This window comes from Vespa crabro, chromosome 17, assembly GCF_910589235.1.
Source record: "Vespa crabro chromosome 17, iyVesCrab1.2, whole genome shotgun sequence".
NCBI classification, from domain to species: Eukaryota; Metazoa; Arthropoda; class Insecta; order Hymenoptera; family Vespidae; genus Vespa; species Vespa crabro.
Window position 1 is genome coordinate 4,495,826 of NC_060971.1, and position 26,357 is coordinate 4,522,182.

Genomic DNA, 26,357 nt, shown 5'->3' on the forward strand with positions numbered 1-26,357 from the left:
GTCGATGAACTCGATGAAATTCTAAACGAATTAGAAGGAGAATTGGAGGAAAAAAAATCATGGAGAAAAAGAAAAAAAAAAAAAAAAAAAGAATGAAATCCAACGAGAATTCTCAAGTATTTTTCAACGATATTTCGAAAAATCGAACGAGTTGGATAGAACGACTTATGATAAAAAGAAACATTTTTATATTCGTTCAGTTATATTGCTAACTATGCAAATACTTACATATACATATATATATATATATATAGTTGTATATGAATAGGTATATAAGTATATAAATAGATAGATAGGTATATACAATGTGTATTCCTTTTCTCAATGACAAGAAAAAAAAAACAGAGAGAGAGAGAGAGAGAGAGAGAGAGAGAGAGTGAGAGAGAGAGAGATTAAATCTTTCAACTGCAAGCCAAACTACGAGCCGATTAGATGCACTCGCGATAAAGATTAAATATCGTTAAAATTCTTTCGCAGCGTTCGAGAGCATTCTCTAATGTTTCTGTTCCTACTTTTTGCAACATATATATACATATATATATATATATATGTATATATCTACAAATAAATTAAAAAAAAAAAAAAATAAACAAAAAATGAGTAATTATATCCGATAAGAGCCTTGTAACATTCCACGCGGAATTACGTAGCCATGGGTATTCAATGGTCATTCGATCGAGTTCAATAAGATTACAAGAGTGCTCGTGTCGAGTAGCGAAAAAGAGAGAGGAAAAGAGAGAGAGAGAGAGAAAGAGAGAGAGAGAGAGACAGAGATAGAGAACACAAAATCCTTCTTAGTCGGTATGCGAATTATATTATTTTTAAAAGAAAATGACGATATTCCAGAAGCAAACGAGAAAATATACAAAATTTGATACATTAAAATGTAGATAACATGTTATACGTTAGATATAATTACAAGAATAATCATTAATTATAATGATGATCCGTGTATGTAGATGGTAGATATATCATACACGTATAATTAAGATGACATTCTCGATTATAATAATCTGATTAATGAGTACCGTTTCGAAGATCATATCGCAAGGGAGAATGTAATTGAAGTTCTTTTTTTCTCTTTCTTTTCCTGTTTTTTTTTGTTTTTTATTTTTTTTTTTATTTTTTTTTTTTTTTTTTTTTTTTTTTGTTAATATAAAATAAAGATTTTTTTCGTGTGCATGCGTGTGCATGCGTGCGAGAGAAAGAGAGAGAGAGAGAATAAAAGAAAAAAAAAATTAGATTCATATAAACGTACATCTAATTTATTCAGATGAATTTTAATTGTTCCTAATTCTTTTTTATTTTTCTGTTTCTTTTATTCTAATTTTTTCCCAGACACGATCTTTTCACATTCTCACATGTAATCTCGTTTTTGTACATTTTTATTATTTTTTTTTTTTTTTTTTTTTAATAGAGGAAATATAAAGCAAAAGATAATAAAAGGCAAGAAGAAGATTCTTCTTCTTTCTTTTTCTTTTCTTTTCTTTTATTTTCTTTTTTTCTTTTTTTTGTCTCTCTTCGTTCATCTTGTTTCACAGACATCGTGAATTCTCGTAAATTGCCTTCTCGTGGACGCGGACTTCATTAGAAAGGTGCGCGGAATGGGCTCGATGTGTCGGCATTGTCACCGTGTAAAAATCGGAGGCTGTACTCTCGGCTTTCCGATTCTTCAAAGAAAACCAAATAGAAAGAGAAAGAGAAAGAGAGAAAGAGAGAGAGAGAGAGAGAGAGAGAGAGAGAGAGAGAGAGAAGTTAAAGGAGGAAAGAGTAGGAAGAAGTAAGAAAGGAAGGAAGGAAGGATGGAAGGATGGAAGGATGGAAGAAATGAAGGAAGAAATGAAGGAAGGAAGGAAGAAAGGATGGAAAAAGAGGAACGAGGTAATGAAATAAGTCCGAAGAGCTCAGAAGAATTCCCAAGGGCGGGCCTGCCGTGTATTCATGAGCCTGAATTCTGAATGAGAGTGACTCGCGCATCGCATCGAGTGTATAGGTAATGAAGGCGTCTCGTAACGTCGAACAACAATAACAACAAAAAACGACGAAGAAAAGGTAAGGAAAGAAAAGAAGAGAAAAGAAAAGAAAGGAAGAGAAAAGAGAAAGAGGAAGAAAAAGAAAAATACTGTCAACTCTTCGTGGGAGTTAAGTGACACGGAATAAGGTAAACTTGTTACGTCGTTGGAATGGCGGGGTACGAAAAGGGAAATGAAAAGGATGGACAAGGGTTAGTTTCTTCTCGTATGGCCCTGTCATCTGTATATATTTTTTCACTTCAAACAAAACGATTATCTGGCGTCATTCTGTTAATCATTCCTATTAGAAGTTGTAAACATTATCTGCTATCTTTATCTTACTCTTTCTCTCTCTCTCTCTCCCTATATATATATATATATATATATATATATATATATATATATCGTTTCTTTTAACACATTTATATGTACTTACGTATGTATATATTTTCTCTCTTACATATTATAAATAATTCGTAATTTATAATAGCGTATTTTTAGATTTAATGCTCTACTAAAAAAAAAAGAAAAAAAGAAAAAAAAAAAAGAAAAAAACAAAGAAAAAAAAAGAAAGAGAGAAAGAAAAAAGAAAAGATTAAATTACCTGTACGTAAGGTTTTAAAAGAAATCGTTGAAAAATCGGGAAACGCGTAATCGGACACATACCAGAAAGGATCGTAACCAGGCTAAAAAGATAAGGCGCGATAAGCCTTCATAGACGGCGATTATCGTTTATCGATTATATTTAGCGACGGATTATACTGCTCGCTTTCTTCGTAATAGCTTGTACAATGTAGTATAGTACGTGCTTACAAGCACACATACACGCATACGTACGTACGTACGTATCCACACGTATATATATATGTGTATATATATATATATATATATACATGTACGCACATGTAACGAAAAATCGATATATTGATATGACATGAAACGAGCGCTCGTGATGCGAAGGCACGAAAGAGGAAAAAAATTAATCGATAAAAATTTTCGTTCGGTACGAGAGAGAGAGAGAGAGAGAGAGAAAGAGAGAGAGAGAGAGAGAGAGAGAGAGAGAGAGAGAAAGAGAAAGAGAGAAAGAGAGAGACGCAAATCGTAGATTAATCGATCGATCGATCGTCGCTGAGCTAGGTATCCGGCGTGAAAATAAACGAGAGATTCCGGCTTGGCCCTGCGATAAAAATATTGTGCGATAATATTTAGAGAATGTTAGCGTCTGTTTGGGAAGCTTCCCATACTCTCTCACTCTCTCTCTCTCTCTCTCTCTCTCTCTCTCGCTGCTCGTGTTCGCTTGCCAGCACGCGTGCACCTAACGCCATGGAACGATTAACGTCATCGAACTGTTCCTCGATCCCATCCAAAGATATCTCTCAAACAGCTGTCCTATAAGTTTTCCAATTCTCTCGGAAAGTTTTCATACTAAACGTTCCTCTTCTTCTCCTTTCTTTTTCTTTTTCTCTCTCTCTCTTGCTTTTTTTTTCTTTCTCTTCCTTTTCTTTTTCTTTTTCTACCAATTTTTACCAATCCCCTAAAAATTTCAATATCTTTCTTCTACACTATGCACAAGTAGATATTTAAACTTTAAAACGACTTCGATCTCATTGTTAAAAAAAAAGGATGAGAGGAAGAACCGATAGAGGGTGGGAGGAGGAATGGGAAGGATGGAATAGGAGGGGGTGATTGAGGAAAAGAAAAAAATCCATTCGAAGAATAAAACGTGCTATAACGTAGTCGAAAACCGCGTGCCACGTTGTACCGGGTAACGATGAGTGAGCATCCCTTCCTCTCCCTCCCTCCCTCCCACCCTCGTGTCTCGATGCAGTAAAACGGATTACGTCCCGCGTAAACTTTACTGCACGTTCAGTTCTACGTCTCTTTTTTCTCTTTTCTTTTTTCTTCTTCGTCTTCTTCTTTTCCTTGTTTTGGCTTGCTCATCTCGAGATTGGATCGTCCAGTTAAACAAAAAAAAATAAAAAAAGAAAGAAAAAAAGGAAAAAAAATATGTCCGCAAGAAACGAAATCGAAGTAATACGTTCTCTCTCTCTCTCTCTTTTTTCTTTTTTTTTTTATCTTCTATCTTCTTCCTCTTTCTCTTTCACTTTCTCTTGTTCTTCCTGGTCTTTTTGTTCTTCTTCTTTCTATTCTTTTCCTCTTGCTCCTCCACCTCCTTCTCCACGGTTCAAAATCATGAAGCATGACCATGAAGCTTTTCCAATAATAGCTAAACTGACCTTTCTGTCCCTGAGAACCTTGACAATTATCAAAACCATTTGAAATGGTCAACCATTAAGAAACTCTTTCAAATATTCTCGTTGACTTTCTCCCAATGGCAGTTCTCTGACTTTCTGCATCCCAAACAATGAAGATATGACCGGTTGTAAATAAATAGTCGTAATATAGGTCCGAACATTGTTAAATAAACGTCGTCGACCCTCATAAAAGTTTATGTCTGTATCTCTTGTTTCTTATTCCTCATCTTTTTTTCTTTCTCCTCCTCCTTATTACCTTAGTTTCGAACCGTTACATGCAAATTATTTTTCCTTTTTCCTTTACAGCTTTTCTCCTTTTTTCTTTCTTTTTTTTTTATTTTATTTTGTTTTATTTTGTTTTATTTTATTATATTTTTTTCTTTTCTTTGTTTTTTTCTTTTTTTTCTTTCTTTTTTTTTCTTTTTTTTTTGTACTAATCACAGAGCACCAGCTCGATAATATGAAATAAATTATCTACGCATCCACCGTGAAGTTTCTATCTTGTAATATTTTCGCCATTTTGTTTCGATGATTACTTCAACATGATAATAACGCGCGACAAGGTATTGAACTTTCCCGTTAAAAGGCCAACGCAACTGAATATATCTAATATGTAATTATGAAAGATAATGCATTAAGTAAGATATAAAAAATGAAAAGAATTTTCAATCGTGAAAATTCGAAACGATTAACTTAAGAATTAATAAACGTCACATTAGATCTCTAATTTTTATATTTTCAATATTAACTTATGGAATATTTTTTATATTTTCCTAATTTTTCTCTTTTTTTTTTTTTGTTTTTTTTTCGTTTTTCTTTTCTGTTTAAGAACGATGATGGAAAACTAGGTGAAACGACGATAGTGAGTGAGTGAGTGAGTGAGTGAGTGAGAGAGAGAGAGAGAGAGAGAGAGAGAGAGAGAGAGAGAGAGAGAGAAGAAAAGAAAAGAAAAGAAAATATAATAAAATAAAAAAGAAAAAAAAAATGAAAGAAAGATAGAAAGAAAGAAAAAAAGAAAGAATATCTACAGAAGGCGTTTACCTCGAAAATGCGATAACGCCGTAGAAGACTTCGTAAAGCGAGAGAGAGAGAGAGAGAGAGAGAGAGGGAAAAGAGGGAGGAAGAGAGGGTTGAGGGACGGTGAGATCTCTCGACGATAACTCTGTGGGGCCCTTAAAAAGTGGAATTCAACGCTTGAATCCTCGAGAACAGATAAGGATAAAGCGTTTTGTCCTACGTTATTTTCGAAGATGTTGAAAAAGTAAGAATAACTCTTGTCTCTCTCTCTCTCTCTCTCTCTCTTTCTCCGTTTTGTAGGATGAAAATAAAGGACTTTTGGAAGCGGTTCGAAGGAAGAAATTAAAGAGATTTGTAAGGACAACGTAATTCGCCGTTTGACAGAGAAACGACGTGCAAGTAAAACCGGTCGAATCGAGAAATGCAACTCGACGTTACAATTGACGACCTTTCTCTCTATCTCATTCTCTCTCTCTCTATCTCATTCTCTCTCTCTCTCTCTCTCTCTCTCTCTCTCTCTCTCTCTCTCTCTCTCTCTCTCTCTCTCTCGTATATACAGGAGCACTCTCTTACGTGAATTACGTTCCGCTAACCCACTTTATCGGGTTTACAGAATTCAAGGCGTGTCTACGGGCTGCGAAGACAAAACGCAATGCAATGCAACGCAACGCAACGTAACGTAACGCAATGTAAAATAACGTAACACGACGATTATTGATTTATATTTTCCTTCTTATTCAGTATCAATCTTGATATTCTAATAAACCGAATAAATTTTCCATCTTATTTCTCAATACGATTCACCGTGTTGTTTTTATAAAGTGAAATAACTTGAGAGAACGCACATTGTCACTTCGTTTGAAATTAATTAGACTTGACCATGTGTGTATAATAATAATAATAATAATAATAATAATAATAATAATAATAATAATAATAATAATAATAATAATAATAATGATAATAATAATAATGATAATAATAATAATAATAATAATAATAATAAAGAATAATAATCTCGATCGTATGACTTTGACTACGGTCGATTGAAGTTTCGATCATTCGATATATCTGATGTATTTAAAAACAAAAATAATAATAATAAAAGAATAAAGAGAGAGAGAGAGAGAGAGAAAGAGGAAAGAAGATAGATCCTCGAATAATTTCCCGCGAGAGAAGAAAATCAGTTGAGCCGATAAAGTCAAGCTTGAGATCGAGATCGAGATCGAGATCGTGACGCATCGATCGCGCATACCGCGTCCGACAAAAGAGACGTTCCGGACATCGTTATCGCGATTATGATAATCCGGCTTTGCGGTTGTTTACGCTATCCCTTCTTCGAAACCTCCTGAGAGCGCACACTTATGCTCTTGCTCTCTCTCTCTCTCTCTCTCTCTCTCTCTCCTTCTCTCTTTATTTCTCTATCTTTATGAAAGAAAAAGAATTGAGAGAAACGTGTCTCTTTCGAGATCCGCTATCGAATCGATTTTCAAATCGATCCTATCGTACAAAGTATCTTTGTGTCGATTTCAATTGAATAAACATAAAATCCTTTCGTAAAAGAGTAAAAGAGAGGGGAAAAAGAAAGGAAAGAAACGAAAAAAAAAAAAAAAAAAAAAGAAAGAAAGAAAAGCTATGAGTGGAAAAAGAAAAAGAAAATACGGAAAAAAGAAAACACTGCGATGGTAAATAAGTCTATGTAGTAGAATTTGATGAAGCATGATTGCAAATTTGTTTCGTCACACTTTTGCCATTTTTTTCCTCCTTTGCAATTACATACGAGTTACACATGTAATTTAATGAATCGTTTCTCCTTCCTTCTTTTTCTTTGTTCTATCACTCTTTTTTTCCTTATATTTTTTTCTCTTTTTTTTTCTCTCTTTCTCCCCCCCCCCCCTTTCCTATCGAGCGAAATCCAAGTTATAATAAATATACGTTGTTCGTAAAGAGAAAGAAACACGATAACAATGAAAATGCATTTTGTCATATTGGCGAGCCCATATTTCACGAGATAATTCAGAATTCTTTCCTTTAGAAATAGTATGCAGAAATCGTGTTGGCCGGCTTGTAGTCGCACGCGTTAGAGAGAGGAGTGACACGAGGGCCAACGTTTTACGACGGTTTAATGCTCTCGGAGGTGCATTCCAATTGCGCCAATAAATCCCGGGACCGAAGCTCTTCCTCCTCGTTGTAGTCATCTCTCTCTCTCTCTCTCTCTCTCTCTCTCTCTCTCTCGGTCTTCCTACTATTGCTCTCGTCAGTGCTTTACTAAAGCGAAACGAAGCGAAATGACACGAACAGAGACTACCTGCTCTCGACGCGCCCACGCGTTTGCCCTTTCATCCTAAGTTATCTTCTTTACATTAGAAAATCGTTCGATACGTGCGCGGATCTCTTTATAAAATCGCGTCCATAGAAGTCTCCATAGAAAAATACGAATCTATTTAACCTGCTTTTGCTCGACGATGATCATCTATATATATATATATATATATATATATATATAAAAAAAAAAAAAGAAAAGAAAATAAAAGAAAAAAGGAAAGAAAAAAATATGGAAAAGAAAAGAAAAAAAAGAAAAAAAAGAAAAAAAGAAGAAATCCGATCAATTAGAAAGCACGGTCACATTTGCTATCGAACAAATGTAATTTTGATTCGCGAATCGATCGACGAACGATTATTCCAAATGAAATCAATAAGATCGATAGGATAATACCCTCGTAACGATATAGAAACTTTTTACGCGAACCAATATTAAATAGAAAAGATCAAGCGGGAACCGCCGTAGCTCTTTTTACGTCGAGACTAGACCCTCGCTCGGTGTGAAATCGAGAGCGAGGACTTCGTGTGTAAGGAACACAGAAACTGGGTCGCTTCTTCCTTTACTCTCGCGAAGGGAAAAAGGGCCAGGACAATAAGCGCAACGTGGGCACAGCGGGTCGTCCTCGCGGCGTCCTCGCTTCTCAGGCAAGGCCAAAAGCCCCGAAAGGGGCCAAGAGCAAGAGAGTGAGAAAAAGAGAGAAAATGAGAGAGAGAGAGAGAGAGAGAGAGAGAGAGAGAGAGAGAGAGAAAGAGAGAGTATGTTCAGGGCCCCATACGGCTAAGAGACGAGCGGCAGCACGCGGCCCGCGTAAAACGCGAGGGGATAATACCATCGGCCTGGACCCACTGAATAGATCAATTTACAATGGCAGAAAATGAGCAGCTCCTTCCTCCTCTTACTCTACCCCCTTCTTCTATCCTTTTCTCTCTCTCTCTCTCTCTCTCACATACACATACAGACATATATAAATACATATGCGTATTTCCTCTGTTAAGAGTAAGCACTGATGCACGAATGAAAGATAGCTACCTATATTCTCTGGAGACCATCGAAATAAATCGAGATTGCTATATTCTGATAATCCACGCTGGCCTGATAGAATCATAAAGAATTAATGATCATGGTTAATAATTAGTCTCAACGAATATGACAATTCTTATTCACCAATTATTGATATATATCAAAAAAAGAAAAAATAAAAAAAAAAAAAAAATAAAAGGAACCGAATGAAACCAAACGAGTTGTTTGAAAGTAGATTGAAAATCCCATTAAAAAGGATTTAATGGGAAATGATATTGTAAATAAGTCAGATTACGTTGAAAAGTATTGTTACACGACTTAGAAGGAAATATATATATATATATATATATATATATATATATATATGTATAGAGAGAGAAAGAGAGAGAGAGAGAGAAAGAGAGAAAGGCGCGTGCTCTGATGCAAATGAAGTTCATGCGTGCGCGTCTGTCCATACGCGTTTAGAAACGAGCGAAGAGCGAATAACCGAGCGATCAGGCAAAACGCATAATCCGTGCACAGCGTGAGGGCTCTTTTGTGTCGGCTTTGCGCTATCTACGTAGAAATATCGGGGACAGAGAGGAACGTTGTTACACGTTCGGCACAAAGAAACCGTCACCTGCTTATCTTTTAAAGTCTCCTAATAAAGCTTCCTTGGCTATCGGTCCTAGTCATTCTCTTCTCCCCACCCCCCCTTCTCTCCCATCTGCATCTCGTAACGCATTATATCGATTTACAATTTGTAATTTTATTCGCAAAAGTATCTAAACTATCGTTACGAAATTAATTTTATTAAGCGGTTCGATAGGTAAGATAAATATGTAAGTAGATACTTTCGAACGAATCTTAAGATTGGTTTTATACTACGAAAAAGGAAGGGAAAATAAAATAGTTAACCGAATAGATTTTCTTTCTCTATTTATCTATATACATATATATATATATATATATATATATATATATATATATATATATATATGTATGTATATGTATATTTATATGTACATATGTATTTACATTATCTCACGTTGCGTTTAGAAATCTACCTTCTATATCCTATACGCCTTATTAAGATGCAAATGTCACGTCAATTTCGTAATACCATAGAACTTCACCGAGAGATAACTCCGCAACACTTATATACAAGAGTTGGTAATGCCGACAAGACGCGGATAAATAATAATAGAAATAGCGAACCGGATAAACGATCGACGACGACGACAACGACGACGACGATGACGATGACGATGACGACAACGACAAACGACGATACCCAGAGTTCTAAAGTTAATGTAATCGTCGCCTGGATAACTATTCTCTTTCCTTTCCTTTATCATGTACGCTTGATGTTCTACAACGTTTCGTTTTAACGACAAAATAAGATAGAAAAAGTAAATGCGCATGATTACGTCTTAAAGTTAATCCACTTAAAAACCTTCCCAACGTGTCCAGAGATATTTTTAGTGAATTAAAGGCACGCTCAAACTGTCTAAGTATATAAGTACACGCCTACGAATACGTTTACCTTATCCCATTTTGCAGGGAGGCTTAACGTTTATCGTTATCTCTGCGTACGGCCGCTCAAAGCCATCGCTACCACGTTACCGAACTCCTATATTTAGTAACGCTGCCCGTCTACGAATTCCACGAGCTCACGTGGACCTTCTACGTATCCAAATATCAATATTCCCATACACAATTATTTCGAATATCTAATGGTAATTAAAATGCAAAACAATTAGCACTAACGTGCAAATTTTAAAATAAACAAAAATATTATATATATATATAGTCTTAACAGATAGAAATAGATCGTACCTACGTTGGATATCGATCTAATCGAAATTTCTAAATCACCATAGGATAGATTATATTTAATACATAAGTAGATCGATAGGTAGATCGGTCGGTCGGTAGGTAGGTAGGTAGGTAGGTAGGTAGATAGATAGGTAGGTAGGTAGGTAAATAGGTAGGTATATAGGTAGGTAGGTAGGTAGGTAGGTAAGAATATAGTTAAGCTTTAGTATATCACCTAGTATCGTCACGCTCGATTCAATTTCGGAACGAGTGCGGCATAACGAGCGTTTGTTAAATTTCAGTTCTCATTCTTCGTAACCACCGACGCCGCCACCACCGTCGTCGTCGTCGTCGTCGTCGTCGTCGTCGTCATCGTCGTCTACTAACTCTATATACCGGTTTCACAGTGTGTGGCAATATATAAGGAATACATTTTTCTGCCGGGTAGGTACGTAGGTACCTTTACACGCGAGAGAGCGGTCAGGAATGTAGACGGCCAGGAGTGGTACGTTTTTAAAAGGCCCGAAATCGTTTCACCGGGGACGTACGGGGCTCCGTTGGCTTCTCGAGTTACCTACGCGTGTCCTTGGGGGAGAGCTACCTCCACCTTCGCCATCTCTTCTTGGCTGGCTAGCTAAATGAAGAGAAAGAGAGAAAAAGACAGAGAGAGAGAGAGAGAGAGGAGGAGGAGGAGGAGGAAGAGGAGGCCAAGAGGGAAAGAAGAAAAAGCACGAAAGGGAAAAGGTACGAACGAGTTCTCTCGGAAGATCGTGCCTGGGAATAACTCTCTTCGAACTTGAGACGAGCGAAACCGATCGTGACGAAAATCATCGATGAAAGTGATTATATTCTATCTATCTATCTATCTATCTATCTATCTATCTATCTATCTGAGATTTAATTAATACGGTCTTACCTGTTTGGAAAAAACTGCGATGTCCTCGTTGAAACTTTCGGACGAACAAACGTCTCCTCCGGCAACACCAGGCTCGCGCGGTGTACACGTCGCCAATTCGCATTTCTCGAAGATCAATGCGAGAAGCGGGAAGAGGGGATGTCTGAAAAGAAAAAATAAGATATAGGATTGAGTTAAGATGATTCAACTGATTTCAATTGGCTTCGAGAATGTTTTAGAAAAAAAAAAAAAAAAAAAAAAAGAAGAAAAAGAAAAAAGGAAAAGAAAGAAAAAAAATTAGATGATAGTACGACAATTAGATAGAGAATCATATTTTTTTCCCTCTCTCTCTACTTCTCTCTCTCTTTTTAATACGCCAAAATGTGATACAAAGTTACAACTGTCATCGCAATCGATAAAAAAGATCCTCTCCTACGTTCTCTTCTAAGTTGTTTTCTTTTTCTTTTTCTTTTTCTTTTTATACTTCTCTTTTCTATTTTCTTTCTATCCTTTTCCAACGTAATAAGTAGTAGAACAACGAGAGTCGCGCCTGTTAGTTCTACGAGGACGCAATTAACTCGGACAAGCGGTCAACGCAAGAAACGAAATTTAGCGTGAAGCGATTCAAAAGGCAACAGACACTTCTGTTCTTTCTCACGAAATCTTACGGCTATCCTAACATACACATACCCGTTTATTCAATTCTTTTATCTCAGTCGATATTATTATACAATTAGTTTATTTATTTTTTTTTTCTCCTATACTTTTTTCTCTTGCGTTACCTTTTTTTCTTTTCATTTTCTTTTCCCTTCTTGTTTCTTTCTTTCTTTCTTACTTTTTTTTTCTCTTTTTTTTTTCTCTTTCTTTCTTTCTTAAACCTTTCACACCATACCAAAAGATAATGTGTACATCAAAATAAACTTGGAATTTTACGACTTTTCACGAACGCGCACTTTATTCGATCTCTCGTCGTAATCGTTGAGTTTAACCGATAAGCGGTGCGATAACTCGCTCAAAGATAATACGTCAAACTCAATCGAAAATTCAACGGGTTGGGATCCTCTCGTAATAAAGTATGTACGTAGGAGAGGGAGGAGAAAAAAAAATTAAAGAAAAGAAAAGAAAAGACAAGAAATATCTAAGTACTAGCGGGTACTCTTTTTCTTTCTCTTTTTCTTTCTCTTTCTTTATCGATGCGTTAATTCACACGCAGAATACGCTACGTACGTATATACATACATACGTATATATTCAAGATAGACCTATATATATATATATATATATATCCTACCTACTACGAAGCATGGTACGGTATTAGAGGGATCTTTGGATAAGATAAGATTAACCGGTGCACCTATGTTGCAATCGAGCTCCCTGTTCAAGATTTAAAGCAGGTAGGCAGATAGATACACTATGTACGGAGGCGGCATCGAAGAGCAGAGAGAGAGAGAGAGAGAGAGAGAGAGAGAGAGAGAGACGATTCATCTACGTAATACTTTGCCAATCAGCGTCATCTTTGTCCAAATAAACATTAATACCATTATTCTAACTTATACAAAAAGGTTCGATGAAACACTTGTCAAAATAAATAATGATTTAAAAATAAAAAGATAGTTAAATGGATAGGTAGGATAGGATGGATAGGTTGATAGGGATAGGTAGATATATTACATGTAAGAATATCGTGTTCGTGTAAATACAAAGTTGCATACAGTTTCTTTTTTCTGGTTTTTTTTTTGTTTTCTTTCTTTCTTTCTTTCTTTCTTTTTCTTATTCTTATTCTTTTTCTCATTCTCTTTCTCCTTCCCTCCGACATATTTTAAGACAGAGTCCCATTTTAACGTGTTGGTAGCAAGACGGTAGAAGGTGTTCTGTGTGCCCATGGTAGCGGGTCGCGACTCGCGGACATAAAACGATACGGAACGAATTTCGACAAATTGACGTGTAGCCGACGCCGCCAACTCTCGAAGCGACTCACTGTGAACGGGACCAAATCGAGAGAGCTTCGCAAAAAAGTCTCTTCACCCTTCTTTCTCTCAGAGAAAAGAGAGAAAAAGAGAGAGAGAAAGAGATATATATATATATATATAGATAGATAGATAGAGAAAGAAAAAGGGAGAGAGAGAGAGAGGGAGAGAGAGAAAGTACCACCGTAAACTTCGACCCGCAGCCTTTTCACTTTCTTTTTTCCTATTACGGACTACTCATCTTGGACTTTAACGTTTGTATCGTATACAACGGGTGTCTCGTTCGAATCGTCCTAACATTATTAAATTTCAATGAACGAGGAATAACAAGGAATGAAAAAAAAAAAAAAGAAAAAATAGAAAAAATAGAAAAAATAGAAAAAAAAGAAAAAATAGAAAAAATAGAAAAAATAGAAAAAATAGAAAAAATAGAAAAAATAGATAAGATATAAACATAAATTTAACGTAAGATAGCATAAGTAAGTATAAGTACTTATCTATAGAATTGATCGAAAGATAAATATTAAAAAAAGAAAAAAAAGATAAAGAAAAAAATATATATATAAAATGAAACGTATCGAACGATTACCACTAACGATTACCATCCGTTCGAATGTGAACGATAACGAAGAAGTTACGGAAAGCAAAGCCGCACGCGGTTTCTCTCATACGAGTGAAAAGGAAAGAGAGAGAAAGAGAAAGAGAGAGAGAGAGAGAGAGAGAGAGAGAGAGATAGAACATGTAAATGCTCGTACGCGGCTCGCAGTCCACGTTTTCCTAAGCGGTCGAGGGACAACAAAGTGCGACGTCGATGACAAATGACGAGTCGAAACGAGGTGTCAGAATGACGGAACCGCAGAAGGTAATGATATGATTGGCCATACACGGCGCGGTACCGGGGGATGTTTGCGGTTTTGCGGTTTCCGCCCTCGATGTGCGACGCCTCTTTCTCTCTCTCTCTCTCTCTCTATCTATCTATCTATCTCTCTCTCTTTCTCGGTCATTTTCTCACTCGCTCGTTCTTCCGCGGCTCTTTTTGTACGCGACCATCGGCTGCTTTATGATTTACTACGCACCACCGACGTTTACGGCTCATCCACGGCTTCATTTTGAAACTCGGCTAACACGAAAACTCTTTATATTTTCTTCCTTCCTTTTTTTTTTTTTTATTTATTTATTTATTTATTTATTTATTTATTTATTTTCATTTTTTTTTCTTCTTTTTCTTTTTCTTCCAATTGGATCTCAAAGATCAATCGATACTGTGGATGGATCGAATTAGGATTGAACGGATATGTGTACGTCGCTATGATCCATTTGAAAAGAAGAAGAATCGACAAAGAGAAAAAGAAAAGAAAAGAGAAAAAGAAAAGTAGGAAAAATTAAGAAAAGGAAAATGATGGGGGGAAAAAAAAAAAGAAGAAGAATAAAGAAAATAACGAGGAGTACAATACGAAAGCCGAGGTAACGCGGTCGTCGGAATAAAACTCATGGAAACGCTTTTTGCATATCGGCAAACTTGTGCATTTTGATTTTATCGCGATAAATTAAAAACAACGGAGTCGAGCACCGACGATAAAAGGCGATAAGGATATCCACCACCGATACCGACTATCGAATGTTACTACTCCTGAAATGCGAATTTTTTTCTAGATAATAAAAAGAAAAAGAAAAAAAAAAAGAAAAGAAAGAAAAGGAAAGAAAGAGAAGGAAAGAAAATTATATATATGCACTTTAAGTGAGTGCCCGAACTTCTTTTTTTCTTTTCGAAATTCCTTCTTCCTTGCAGCGAGAGAGAGAGAGAGAGAGAGAGAGAGAGAGAGAGAGAGTAGAGCCATCCAAAATCGATTGAAATTTTAAATGGCGGATAATCGATCGCTCGCAAGACGTTACGTCTCGCGATCTCAACATCGACGGAATAAATTTACCACGGCCGTAATTACATACGAAGGTCTTCTCGTTCTATCTATCTATCTATCCATCTCTTTTTCTGTCTGTCTCTCTCTTTATCTTTTTCACTCGTTCACATTCACAGAAGGATTTGCGTGAGACGCAGAAAGACATCCGATCCGCACGGATGACTCGGCCAATCGAACTTCTTGCATAAGAAGTCGAGTCTTCTCGATGATTGGCAGATTCTCCTGTCAGTTATGTACGCGAGTTTTACGTAAAACCTTCTTCGGTATCCGTGTAATCGGCTCGCTCCTTCGATCGATCGATCGATCGATCGTTCGTTCGTTCGTTCGTTCGTTCGTTCGTTCGATCGATCGATCAACAAGCAAGCAAACCAATCCACGTGTCATTTTTCCTCGCGATATCATCCGCGTATTATGAACTTCTATTTAACTAAAAACTGGAACTTGATTGTGAAAAATTGTTTTAGAAAAGAATTATGACGGAAGAAATGAAGGTATACGGATACGATGAGTCTTCCAGGAAAATCGCATAATCCTGAAGACTCGTGTGTTCCTATGATCTTCGTGTGCTCGTGTTTCTACTCGTGCGCGATGCTCGAGGCGCGCGACCCGAAGGAGTGGACAAATTACAGGGTACGCGAAATAATGAGGCTCCCGTTCTAGGATACATCCAGAAATCGGGCCATCTCGTACGGCCATAAATCACGCGGTGAACGCGGCCTTCATAAAACGGCCACCAACGAGAAGAGAATATCCCGATCTCTTCGGCATTTTACTCGCTTAGGCACGCGCCTATTTCATCTCTAACACGTTCCTTAACAATCTACAATTTACTGTGCAAACGTAGAAAACTTTCTATCGTTTACTTTATAACGTAGCTTCCAACGGTTAATAGTACATCATCAACTTGCGAAAAAATATCTATGGGTGTACGTAAAAAGTATAGGTAGATACACATATATACGTATGTGTGTGCGTGCGCGCGCGCGCGCGCGCGCGTTTGTGTGTATACGCTCGTGCATATATACATAGGTATAAATGATCATTATTTATCTGTGGAAAAAGTCTATAAAAATTGTTTAGAGTAAATTTAACGTTAAATAGAAAACGTAGCTATGGCCGACGACGATGTACAGTTAATCGTAGATTGGTAGCTAGCTACCTATATACATTTATCTGTGAAAATTATCGTAAAAGCTCCTTACGATAAATCAACCGATAGGAAAATATGAAATGTACGATCGATGACGTGCAACGAACTGTAAAAGCTTCTTACGATAAATCAGGCGATAAACGTGGCTAGCCGACGTTAACGAAGGAAAGCTATTAAAATTGAAAAATGAACAAATTTCGTTTGCTCCAAACGAATCGGGACGGTTAAAAGAATCGTCATCGTTGACTGGACCACTATTATTCGTCATTTACTTTTTCTATCGAAAGAGAGAGAGAGGGGGGGGGGAGAGAAAGAGAAAGAGAAACAGACGGAAATCAAATTGAAAGGAACGCACGCACGTTGCAATGAAAAATTAAAAAAAAAAAAAAAAAAAAAAAAAAGAATGATCGTAGGTGGAGAGAAAATACTGACTCTAACTTATTGTATATTATTTCGAAGCTAACAAATATAACTCTATCGTTAAGCTTCCAGGTCGAGCGATAAACTCGAAGCCTTCGAAATATGCATTACGGAATTATGCAGATTTTTCTTCGTTGCTCGCTCGCGCTCGGTGGGTTCGTTCATTCGTTCGTTCGTTCGTTCGTTCGTTCGTTCGTTTCAGAAAATAATATTTAAGCCGTATCGAGTTGTATAATGTAACCTTCTTTCAAACGGAATTATGAATAAGTTAAATAAGTATGAGACAAAACACACACATCGTTGTCTTCGTCGTCGTATATCCGTATGATAATTTTATTCTACACGGGTCTATGCGTCTATGTCTGTGTGTGTGTAGTATATATGTACATAAAAAACATATTGCGTGTGAAAAAAAAAAAAAGAAAGAAAAAAAGAAAAAAGAAGAAAGAGTGGACAGTTCGAACTACAATTCCGATGACGCGATTCGACGACCGCTTGAATTATCGATACAAATGTATTGCTTTGTGTTCTACATATGCAACGATTGCATATACATATGCCTATGCTTATTATTATTTTCCAAATGCATATTTTAATATGTTATCGATTAATAATTCGATATTACAAATATCGATATGGATTAAAAGTGAAAAAAAAAGAAAAGAAAAAAGGAGAAGGGGTAAAGAAAAGTAACAATCAAAGTTATTTCGTCGGCCTATTACTTTCACTATGACGCAAGTCGTTGTTTCGCTATAAAATAACTACTAGATAAAAGTAGGAAAGAAAAGAGAATAATGTCGAATGGTATGGAATAATCGTGTGAGAGATTTTACGAGTGGCACTTACCCGTAAATGGCGTCCTTGTCGCGTTTGTGTACATCGGGCACTGCCGAGGCTGCAGCGGCTGCTGCCGCGGCGAGCACGTGTTGGGGTGGCTGAGGCGGCGGCGGGGGATATTGAGGGTGGGCCGGTCCCATACCCCCGAGATGAGGGCTGTGGTGAAGACCCGGAACACCGCGGGCGCTACCGTGTGGATCGTACAGCCCTGCTCCTCCTCCGCCACCACCTCCCTCGAGGTAGGCCCCGTGCAGCCCGCCATCATCGTACTGAAACATTTACAAACGTTATATGTATATATATATGTATAAATAAATAAATAAATATATATATATATATATGTATCGTTAATTAATTATTCATCGATCCATAATACAAATGATAAATATTTTTTCGGGAACAAAATTTAAAGTGGATAGAAAAAAATTGTAGGAATTGTTTCACAAATTATGCATTACGTCTTCCCTTTAGAGCTAGTCCAAGGTGAAACAAGAGAAATAGTTGTCTGGTCTGTGTCTTTTTTTAAACCAACTACGGGACAGTCGAGAGTTCCACAACAACAAAGTTCGTGAGCCGAACGACAGCTGTTAGTGCGAGCTAAGGGCAGACGCGTTCTAAAACCGGATACCGTACTCGTACACCATCGGCGATACGCGTAAGTGGGACGGTCAAAGTGACTATAGAAAAATAGCTTATGTTAGTAAAATTAAACTTTACGGGCGACGCCTTCGTTATTGTCGGCGTTTCTTTCTTTCTTTTTTTTTTTTTTTTGTTCTTTTTTCTCTTTTTTTTCCTTCTTCTCTTTTTCTCCTATTTTTTTCCTTATTTCATTTTTTTTTTGTTTTTTTGTTTTCTGTTTGTTTTTTTTTTTTTTTTTTTTGTTTTTTTTCTATCGATAACATGAAAATAAACAGGTCAAAAATAATGAACAAGAAATGGAACGATGTTGTAAATCGTTTTTTCGACCGATCGAATTTTCAATATAAATCCTTCCTCTTGGATCTCGATAAAATGCGGAAGCAAACTAATTATTACGACTAATTGCGTGACTCTCCATAGAAAAGAAAAGAAAAGAAAAAAAAAAAAAAAAAAAAAGGAAAAAATGCTCGAGGCAGGTTATTTCTTTATCTTTTTCTTCTTCTTCTTCTTCTTCTTTTTCAAGAGAGAAAAATACTGAGAAGCTCGTGTTTATCCAAACGCGACGTTCGTGAGAGTTCCGACGCAGGCTACGATCAACTAAGAACTGAAAGCCGGATGCTCGAGAGAGTCCTTAATTATTAAAAGAACGAAGGTGACACTCAATAGTAACATTCAAAATATCACCTTCGTCTAACTATTTCTCTAAGATCAAATGTTTTCTTGTTTTTTTTTTCTTTCTCTTTTTTTCCTTCTTTTTTTTTTCTTCCTTTCTTCTTCCTATACTTCGTCGGATTTTTTTAACATCTCCCGTTTATCAAAAGTTACGTACGATAATAATTTTGCTCGCTCTGCCGTCTCCATTCCTTTTCTTTCCTTTTTTTTTTACGACCATTTTGTATTCACCATTATTTGAAATTTTTCTTCGGATTATTTTGATAACCCCTTTTTTAGATTAATATTTGGTCGAATCATATTAAAAAGATATAAATACGATAATGATCGATGGATACATAATTAATTTGAATGACGACAGTGCAGGTGTTGTTAATTATATCTAAGCATTATCTAGCACGTTATTGTTAATGTTTCTCGATGTGCAAGGTGAGCCAATAATTATTAGCTATCTGTGATAATTTTAAATAATTACGCATACATTTACTGATTGTTAGAGTTATAAAATATAATTATATCGATATTTAATGACTGGCCCAGCGTATGGAAAAAAGAAAAAACATACAAAACAATGAGCTAGGTAATGTTCCGTCACATGTATAAAAATTACTAACGTTACAAAGCGAAATAATTTTTATATACCTAACAAATATTAAAGAAAGAAAGAAAGAAAGAAAGAAAGAAAGAAAGAAAGAAAGAGAGAAAAGAAGAAAGGAATTAAAGAAAAAACGAGTTTCCATATACAATCGATTCTTTGCAGGATGTATGTACTGATTCGTAATTTGAAATGATTACGAGCAAATCAGCGATAGAATAATAATTATTTTACAAGAGAAAATAATTTTCTCGATATAAACCTGATACGATTTTGATTGCTCGAAAGAACGCAACCTTCTAATAATTTCTTTCTTTTGCTCCTTTTTTTTTTTTTCTTGTTTCTAATTAATGCGTGCCTCGGTAATTAACTCTTTCCCGTTGAAAGACAGACAGATGGTATCGTTGCATTACTTGACCTAAAGAATTTCTTTTAAATAATTAAAGTGAAGAATTCGCATTACACCTATATCAATTCAGATAACTACCTGGATATTATGTAGGTGTATCTATATTCGCATACACGATAATAGATATGTAAATAAGAATAATAAAAAGAGAACAAAGGAAAGAAAAATAGAAAGATCGTTTGACCATCCGACCCGTTTTGAACGTGTCGTTACGATTCGAAAGTGAAAGGAGAGGCCGAAAATAGGATGAGGGAAAGCTAGAGAAGTATCTTTATGCACTTCGAAGAGAGTTAAAGTATCTCTCTTTCTCTCTCTCTCTCTCCCTTTTCTTCTTTTTCTCCTTTCCTCTTCCTCTTTGAACGATGTTGGTCCCACGTTTACGAGTTACTACGAGAGCAAAGATTTCATCGTAGAATGATCCAAATGATTTTATCTACCTTTTGGTCTTGTACCATTAACTAGAGAAAGAAAGACAGACAAAGAGAGAGAGAGAGAGAGAAAGAAAGAAAGAAAAAGAAAGAGAGAAAGATATATAGACACATAGAGAAACTATATAAATGTATAAGCATAAAAGACCTATACGTTAGTATGTACAAAGAGAAAAAGGGTACAGGAAAGCGTTCGTTACTCACTGATTAATGACGACATTTGAAAAACATTACGACGCGAACCGTATGCATACCGTGAGATCTACGATTTAATACTTTGTACGAAAGATTCAAAACTATTAACAATAATTAGAACGATCGAGTTACTAATCCTATTAATGTCTTTCTTTTTCTCGTTTTCTTTTTACGATTACTCCCTTCTTTTCCTTTCTTATCTAATTCTATTCTTTCCTTATTTTTCTTTTTTCCTTTTTCTTTATTTATTTTTTTTTTTTTTTTCTATCCCGTCACGAAAGATAGAGAAATAAGAAGAGGAAAGAATCGCGACGGATCGTGACAGCACACCGGACCGAACACGCCGTCGGAATAACGGAATTCGAAATTGGAAGAGCGAAAGTGATTGATGTATATCCATAAATACATAATCACAGGCTGCGGTATAACACGCTTATAAAACTCCTGTCTACCGTCGCCCGATTCGCGATTACAATTTTTAATCCGACGCACATTGAAATTCGTCTCGACGAATCTCTCTCTCTCCCTCTCTCTCTCTCTCTCTCTCTTTCTCAATCTCTCTCAATCTCTCTCTTTCCCTTATTTTTTATCCTTCTCTTTCAGTGCATCATAATTTTTGAAAATGGATTTCCTCGATCGTGATCACCTTCTTAGTGCATAAATTCTAATACGTTCCTTCAAACTTCTGAATAAAAAATATCTTTAGTTATTTAGATAGGTACATTTGTATATAAATAAAATAGCTATTATTTTGTAAAGACACAGTGCAACAGATTTCAATATTTTTCACATTAATCCGTTACAAACGCATCCTAATGTCAAAGTAATATACCATCTATTCGTATTTTATATATATATATATATATATATATATATATATATATATATATATATATATATTTCGTGTTATATCCACGTTTAGTAACATTCGCGTTAATATCCTGTACCTGTTTAAGTATACTTTCTGAAGTAAGAGACGGGGGAGGGGAGGGGAGGGGAGGGGGGGAATGTTGGATTGCAGAGGGTCAAACGATACCTACGTCACAGTCGCGAACGAATCGCAGTTATAGCGCAATTCATCAGTCCCTTTTTTTTCACGCACTCGCATTTTACGAGACGCTTAAGTGCTGAGCGTTGAAACCGAATTACAAGCCTATTCGACTCGCGGCTCTCAAAGTCTGACGTGTAAAGTTACTTTTTCTTTCGTCGCTCGAGTCAAAACGTCGAAACCAAATTGGAAAACTTTCCCGGCTCGGTAATACTCTTTTCTTTCTCCTTTTATTTTATTTATTTTTTTTCTTTTCCTTATTCTTTTCCTTCTTCTTTTTTTCTTCTTCTCTTTTTTTGTTTTTTCTTCATCGAACAACATTCGTAGAATCATTGGAAAATTCGCGTACGATGAAACACAGTGTATCTCTATCTTTCAAAACATGAAACAGATGCTGCGAAGCTTCTTCATTCCTTTACTAAAACGTTTAACGCTTCTCGTTTCGTATAATTAGATAATGTTTGACGTGACCTTCCATTGGAAATAAGAACATAAATATATATACATATATATATATATATATGTGTGTGTGTGTGTGTGTGTTTGACTTATAATACCATGAATATTCGTTATTTTGACAAATGAAAGATGATACTATGTACTATTAACTAAATTTCAATTATTGTGCCAACGAGAAACGTAATACACTTTTGACAGAATAGATATATATATATATATATATATATATATATATATATATATATCTTGATGGAAGTGTTACAATTAACATAAAAACTAACTCATTCGACAATTATACGATTACCATGCGACGATTATCATTCAAAAAAAAAAACCAGGGAGAGAGAGGGAGAGAGGGAAGGAGGGAGGAAAGGGGAAAAGGACAGTGGTTAAAGTGATAGGAAAGAAATAAAGAGGACCGACCGAGGATTAATATGAAAATCTCGTTGAAAAAAATGTGAGCGAACTCTAATCGGTAGAAAAAAAAAAAAAAAAAAAAAAGAAAAGGAAGAAGAAGAAGAAGAGAAAGAAAGGGAATAAAAAGAACGAAAAAAGAAAAAGAGCCAAACTAAAAGAAAAAAGAAAAAAATGTCCACATCCTATCTAGTTATATAGTAAAATTGTCGCGATAGTAACGAATAAACGTGTTCGTTAACCTTTATAATCATATGAATTATCCTTTAACGAGGAGAAACTTGACGGAGAGAAACACACAAAAAAAAAATAAAAAAGGAAAAAAAAATAAAGAAAATATTTGTCGTCGACACGCTTAATTAATACCTCGAACGTTTTATAGAGATCCTTGGCAAAAGCAATGTCCTGGCACGCAAATTTCAAAAAGGGAACTCGCAAACTCGTTCACAAAACTTGAATCGTTCTCGTTCACGTTCTCTTACCGTCTATCTATACCGTTGAATCTCGAACAAAACGTTTCAACGAATCCAACTCGTTTCACATCGCAAAACCAAAATTACATGCTCGCGAATCATTAACGGCGAACGGATCCACACCAATTTATATGAATCTCAACACGCACGAACTCCTTCTGGCATTCATTATTTCTTTCTTCTCTTGGTATCCACCTATTAGTATTTCAAATTCAAATGAACATATGTCTACCTATTACAGAAAAACGAGACACAAATGAAATGGAACGCGGAAGATTCCTCCTCGTCTCTTTCTTTCTTTCTCTCTCTCTCTCTCTCCCTCTCTCTCTCTCTCTCTGATAACTCTCCCCCTTCCCCTAATCAACCAACATCCCAACGACACAACCAATGTCCCGAGAATCTTCGTTTAAAATTTGTATTTTTTCAAACATCTCATCTATCATTATTCTCTTCTTCATTCAGGATTTTAATAATTTCTCATATAAAAATTTAACGATCATCTAAATTATTTAATTAATTCACGACAATGATGATAGTATTAACAGAATGTTATTCGCGCACGCGACTAATGTTTACATAGCTACGTAATTTACAATAGATAGAAAGAGAAAAAGTCTCTATTACGGGAGAGTTAAACTACCGACGGTAAACGGTCAAAACTCTCGGAGTAAACAAGAGATTGAATTTTAAAAGAAAGGACGAACCTGTTCGTCGATATAATAATATTCCTCCATCAGATCGATAAGAATCATCGTCACGACACTAAATTTACATTACTAACGCATTAGAATACACACTGCCTAGATGCCCTTCCAATTTCTGATTTCTGTTTACATTAAATAATCACATTGTAAGAGTTACACGTACACATATAAATATAAATATATATATATATATATGTATGTATATGTATTTATTCGTAAACATCTATTCAACTAGAATGTAAAATGTAATAGATAGATATTATTTCGCAATGAATTATATGATTTATAAATTTAATTCTTTGACACGATTTTTATCTCATTACACCAATCTGGTATCAATAATTGAATGATATTCGAAAGAAGAAGAAAAAGAAAAAAAAAGAAGAGAGGGAGAAAGATAGAGAGAGAGAGAGAGAGAGAGAGAGAGAAAAGAAAAAGGAGAAATACGTGTCTAATGTCGTTATATACGTTCTATTACGTAAACGTAAATAACATGCGACATTGTTTTTCTTTTTAACTAATATTTATTTCTATTTTCTATTAACACGATAGTCGCTCGATATTCCTTGACTATTAGATATTTTCATTGGATTGTAATAACGAGATAATATTTATTTATAAAAAAGAAAAAGGAAAAAAAAAAAAAAAAAGAAAAAAGATAAAGAAAGAAAAAGCAAATCATTTCTTAGAGACGATTAATCTAAGAAACAACGAAAAACTCAATGATTCAACGAAATTGATTTAGGAGAACGTATCGAGATCCACATTCACTTTCGGATCACTCGATTTAAAATCACTATCCGTCGGTAAGACGATTCTTACTATTATCTAAACTTGTACAACCAGAAGGCCAATGAATTATCAATAAAAATAACACTGTTCGATAAGGGAATAATCACTCGAAATTATGAATGCACGTGAAAAACATTAAATCCTATACGTACATACGTTCTCATAACCCTGTCAACGCACAAGTTCCGACGAATGAATTCTCATGGCAAATGAATTTCCACGATAGAGAGACAGAGAGACAGACAGAGTGGGAGAGAGAGAGAGAGAGAGAGAGAGAGAGAGAGAGAGAGACAAATAGAAAAAAAAAAGAAAAGAAAAAAGAGGAAGAAACAGATATAAGCGGAATAGAAAAAGTGAATGTCACATAACACGTTGATTCCAAAACATTCAATTTCACAATATTTCAAAAGCTTCTTCACTTTCACGTGTAGGTATGTTTTTCGGAACCGTCGGCTCACGAACATGAACGACATCATAAATTAAGGAGAGGTCAGTTTCAAATTTCTTTATCAGACTCGAAAGAAATTCTAGAAAGATAGTAAAACAGAGATAGAAAGAGAAGAAGAAGAAGAAAAGAGGATGTAGAAGATGAAAAATTTGCAAAAAAATGAAGAAAGTAAATAAGTAAGTAAGTAAGTACAAATGAAGATAGACAATAAGGAAAAGGCTTCGGCAGAGACGTACCCTTGGCTGCGCCATGAACGCCCTGGCCGCGCCGGGGAACTCTGCGTGCTGAGCCACCGTAGCGGCTGTATTTTCCCACAGTGACGAGGAAAGAGGCACGGCACTTCGCGCACACTCGATTACCGCACTCTTTTCGGCTTATCGCGCCGGCGGCGTCGCGTACTCCCCGTCGCGACACCGGCTACGACAAGCTCCAAACGATCTTCTCGCTTCCCTTCTTTTTTTTTTGCTCCTCGATAATAATTAAGAAACTTCAATCCTCGTCGTCTTCTACCTCTTCTCGTTTAACTTTATCCGTTACTTCTTGAATCACCGTGACTTCGTGACGAAATCCCTTGACTTTTTTCTCCAACGTAAAAGAAAACAAAAAAAAAACCACACACACACACACACACACACACACACACAGGGCTTGCTCGCTCCAAAAATCGTATACGGCTTGTTACGTGTGTAATATGTATGTACGTGTATATATATATATATATACTATTTATATATATATATATACATATATATATATATAAATGAATAAAGATATATATATATATATTTATTTATTTATTTAATTATTATTATTTTTTTTTGTTTCTTTTTTTTTTTTTTTTTTTTTTTTTCTTTAAATTCAGGGAAGATGATTCCAAGAAGATGGCCGATCGTTTAGCGTCAGCAGCGAAGTGAAAAGATTTTCGGGAGATGAAGAAGAAAATCGGCGACGTGTAGGACGACGATAGGACGCGCGTGGCATCTCCTCATCATTATTATCATCATAATCGTCATCGTCATCTCCCACCGGCCTCTCTGTTTCCGACGATTGAGAGAGAGAAAGGAAGAGAGGGAGATTTCTGTCCTGTCTCTCTCGCGGGTGTCAGTCTCCCTGCATATCTTCGCCTCCTCGACGAGGCCGGCCGGAATCCCAAAGGAATTTCGTTGAATCACGATTCGATATATAACAGAAACATATATCCTTACGCGTGTACGTGTGTAATGTAGAACTGTGGAGGCGTATATTATGTGTGTGTACGTGTGTATATATACATATATATATATATATGCTTTTTAATTAATATCCACTCACGATTTTCAAACGTTCACAAGAGTAACACGAGATATCATCACCGGGACCCGAATCGTTCGCACTCTTCACACTCTTCCCCTCTCTCTCTCTATCTTTTTCTCTCTCTTTCTTTCTCTCTCTCTTTCTTTCTCTCTCTCTCTCTCTCTCTCTCTCTTATT

General features: G+C 35.9%; 1 protein-coding gene across 3 annotated transcripts in view; it reads right to left on the reverse strand.

The window, feature by feature from the left end:
* The window catches only part of LOC124429990 (homeobox protein homothorax), a 371,378-nt gene extending 345,736 nt beyond the window's left edge, over window positions 1-25,642 (reverse strand). The window contains exons 1-3 of one of the 3 annotated variants that reach the window (XM_046975959.1): window positions 25,125-25,642; window positions 17,622-17,881; window positions 11,341-11,482 (exon numbers count right to left, since the gene is read on the reverse strand). In XM_046975959.1, coding sequence (XP_046831915.1) covers window positions 11,341-11,482; window positions 17,622-17,881; window positions 25,125-25,139 — 417 coding nt within the window. In that variant the 5' untranslated portion in view covers window positions 25,140-25,642. The remainder of the gene's footprint in view (window positions 1-11,340; window positions 11,483-17,621; window positions 17,882-25,124) is intronic. The other 2 variants (XM_046975958.1, XM_046975957.1) reach the window with 2 other exon arrangements.
* Between the last annotated feature and the right edge of the window lie 715 nt (window positions 25,643-26,357).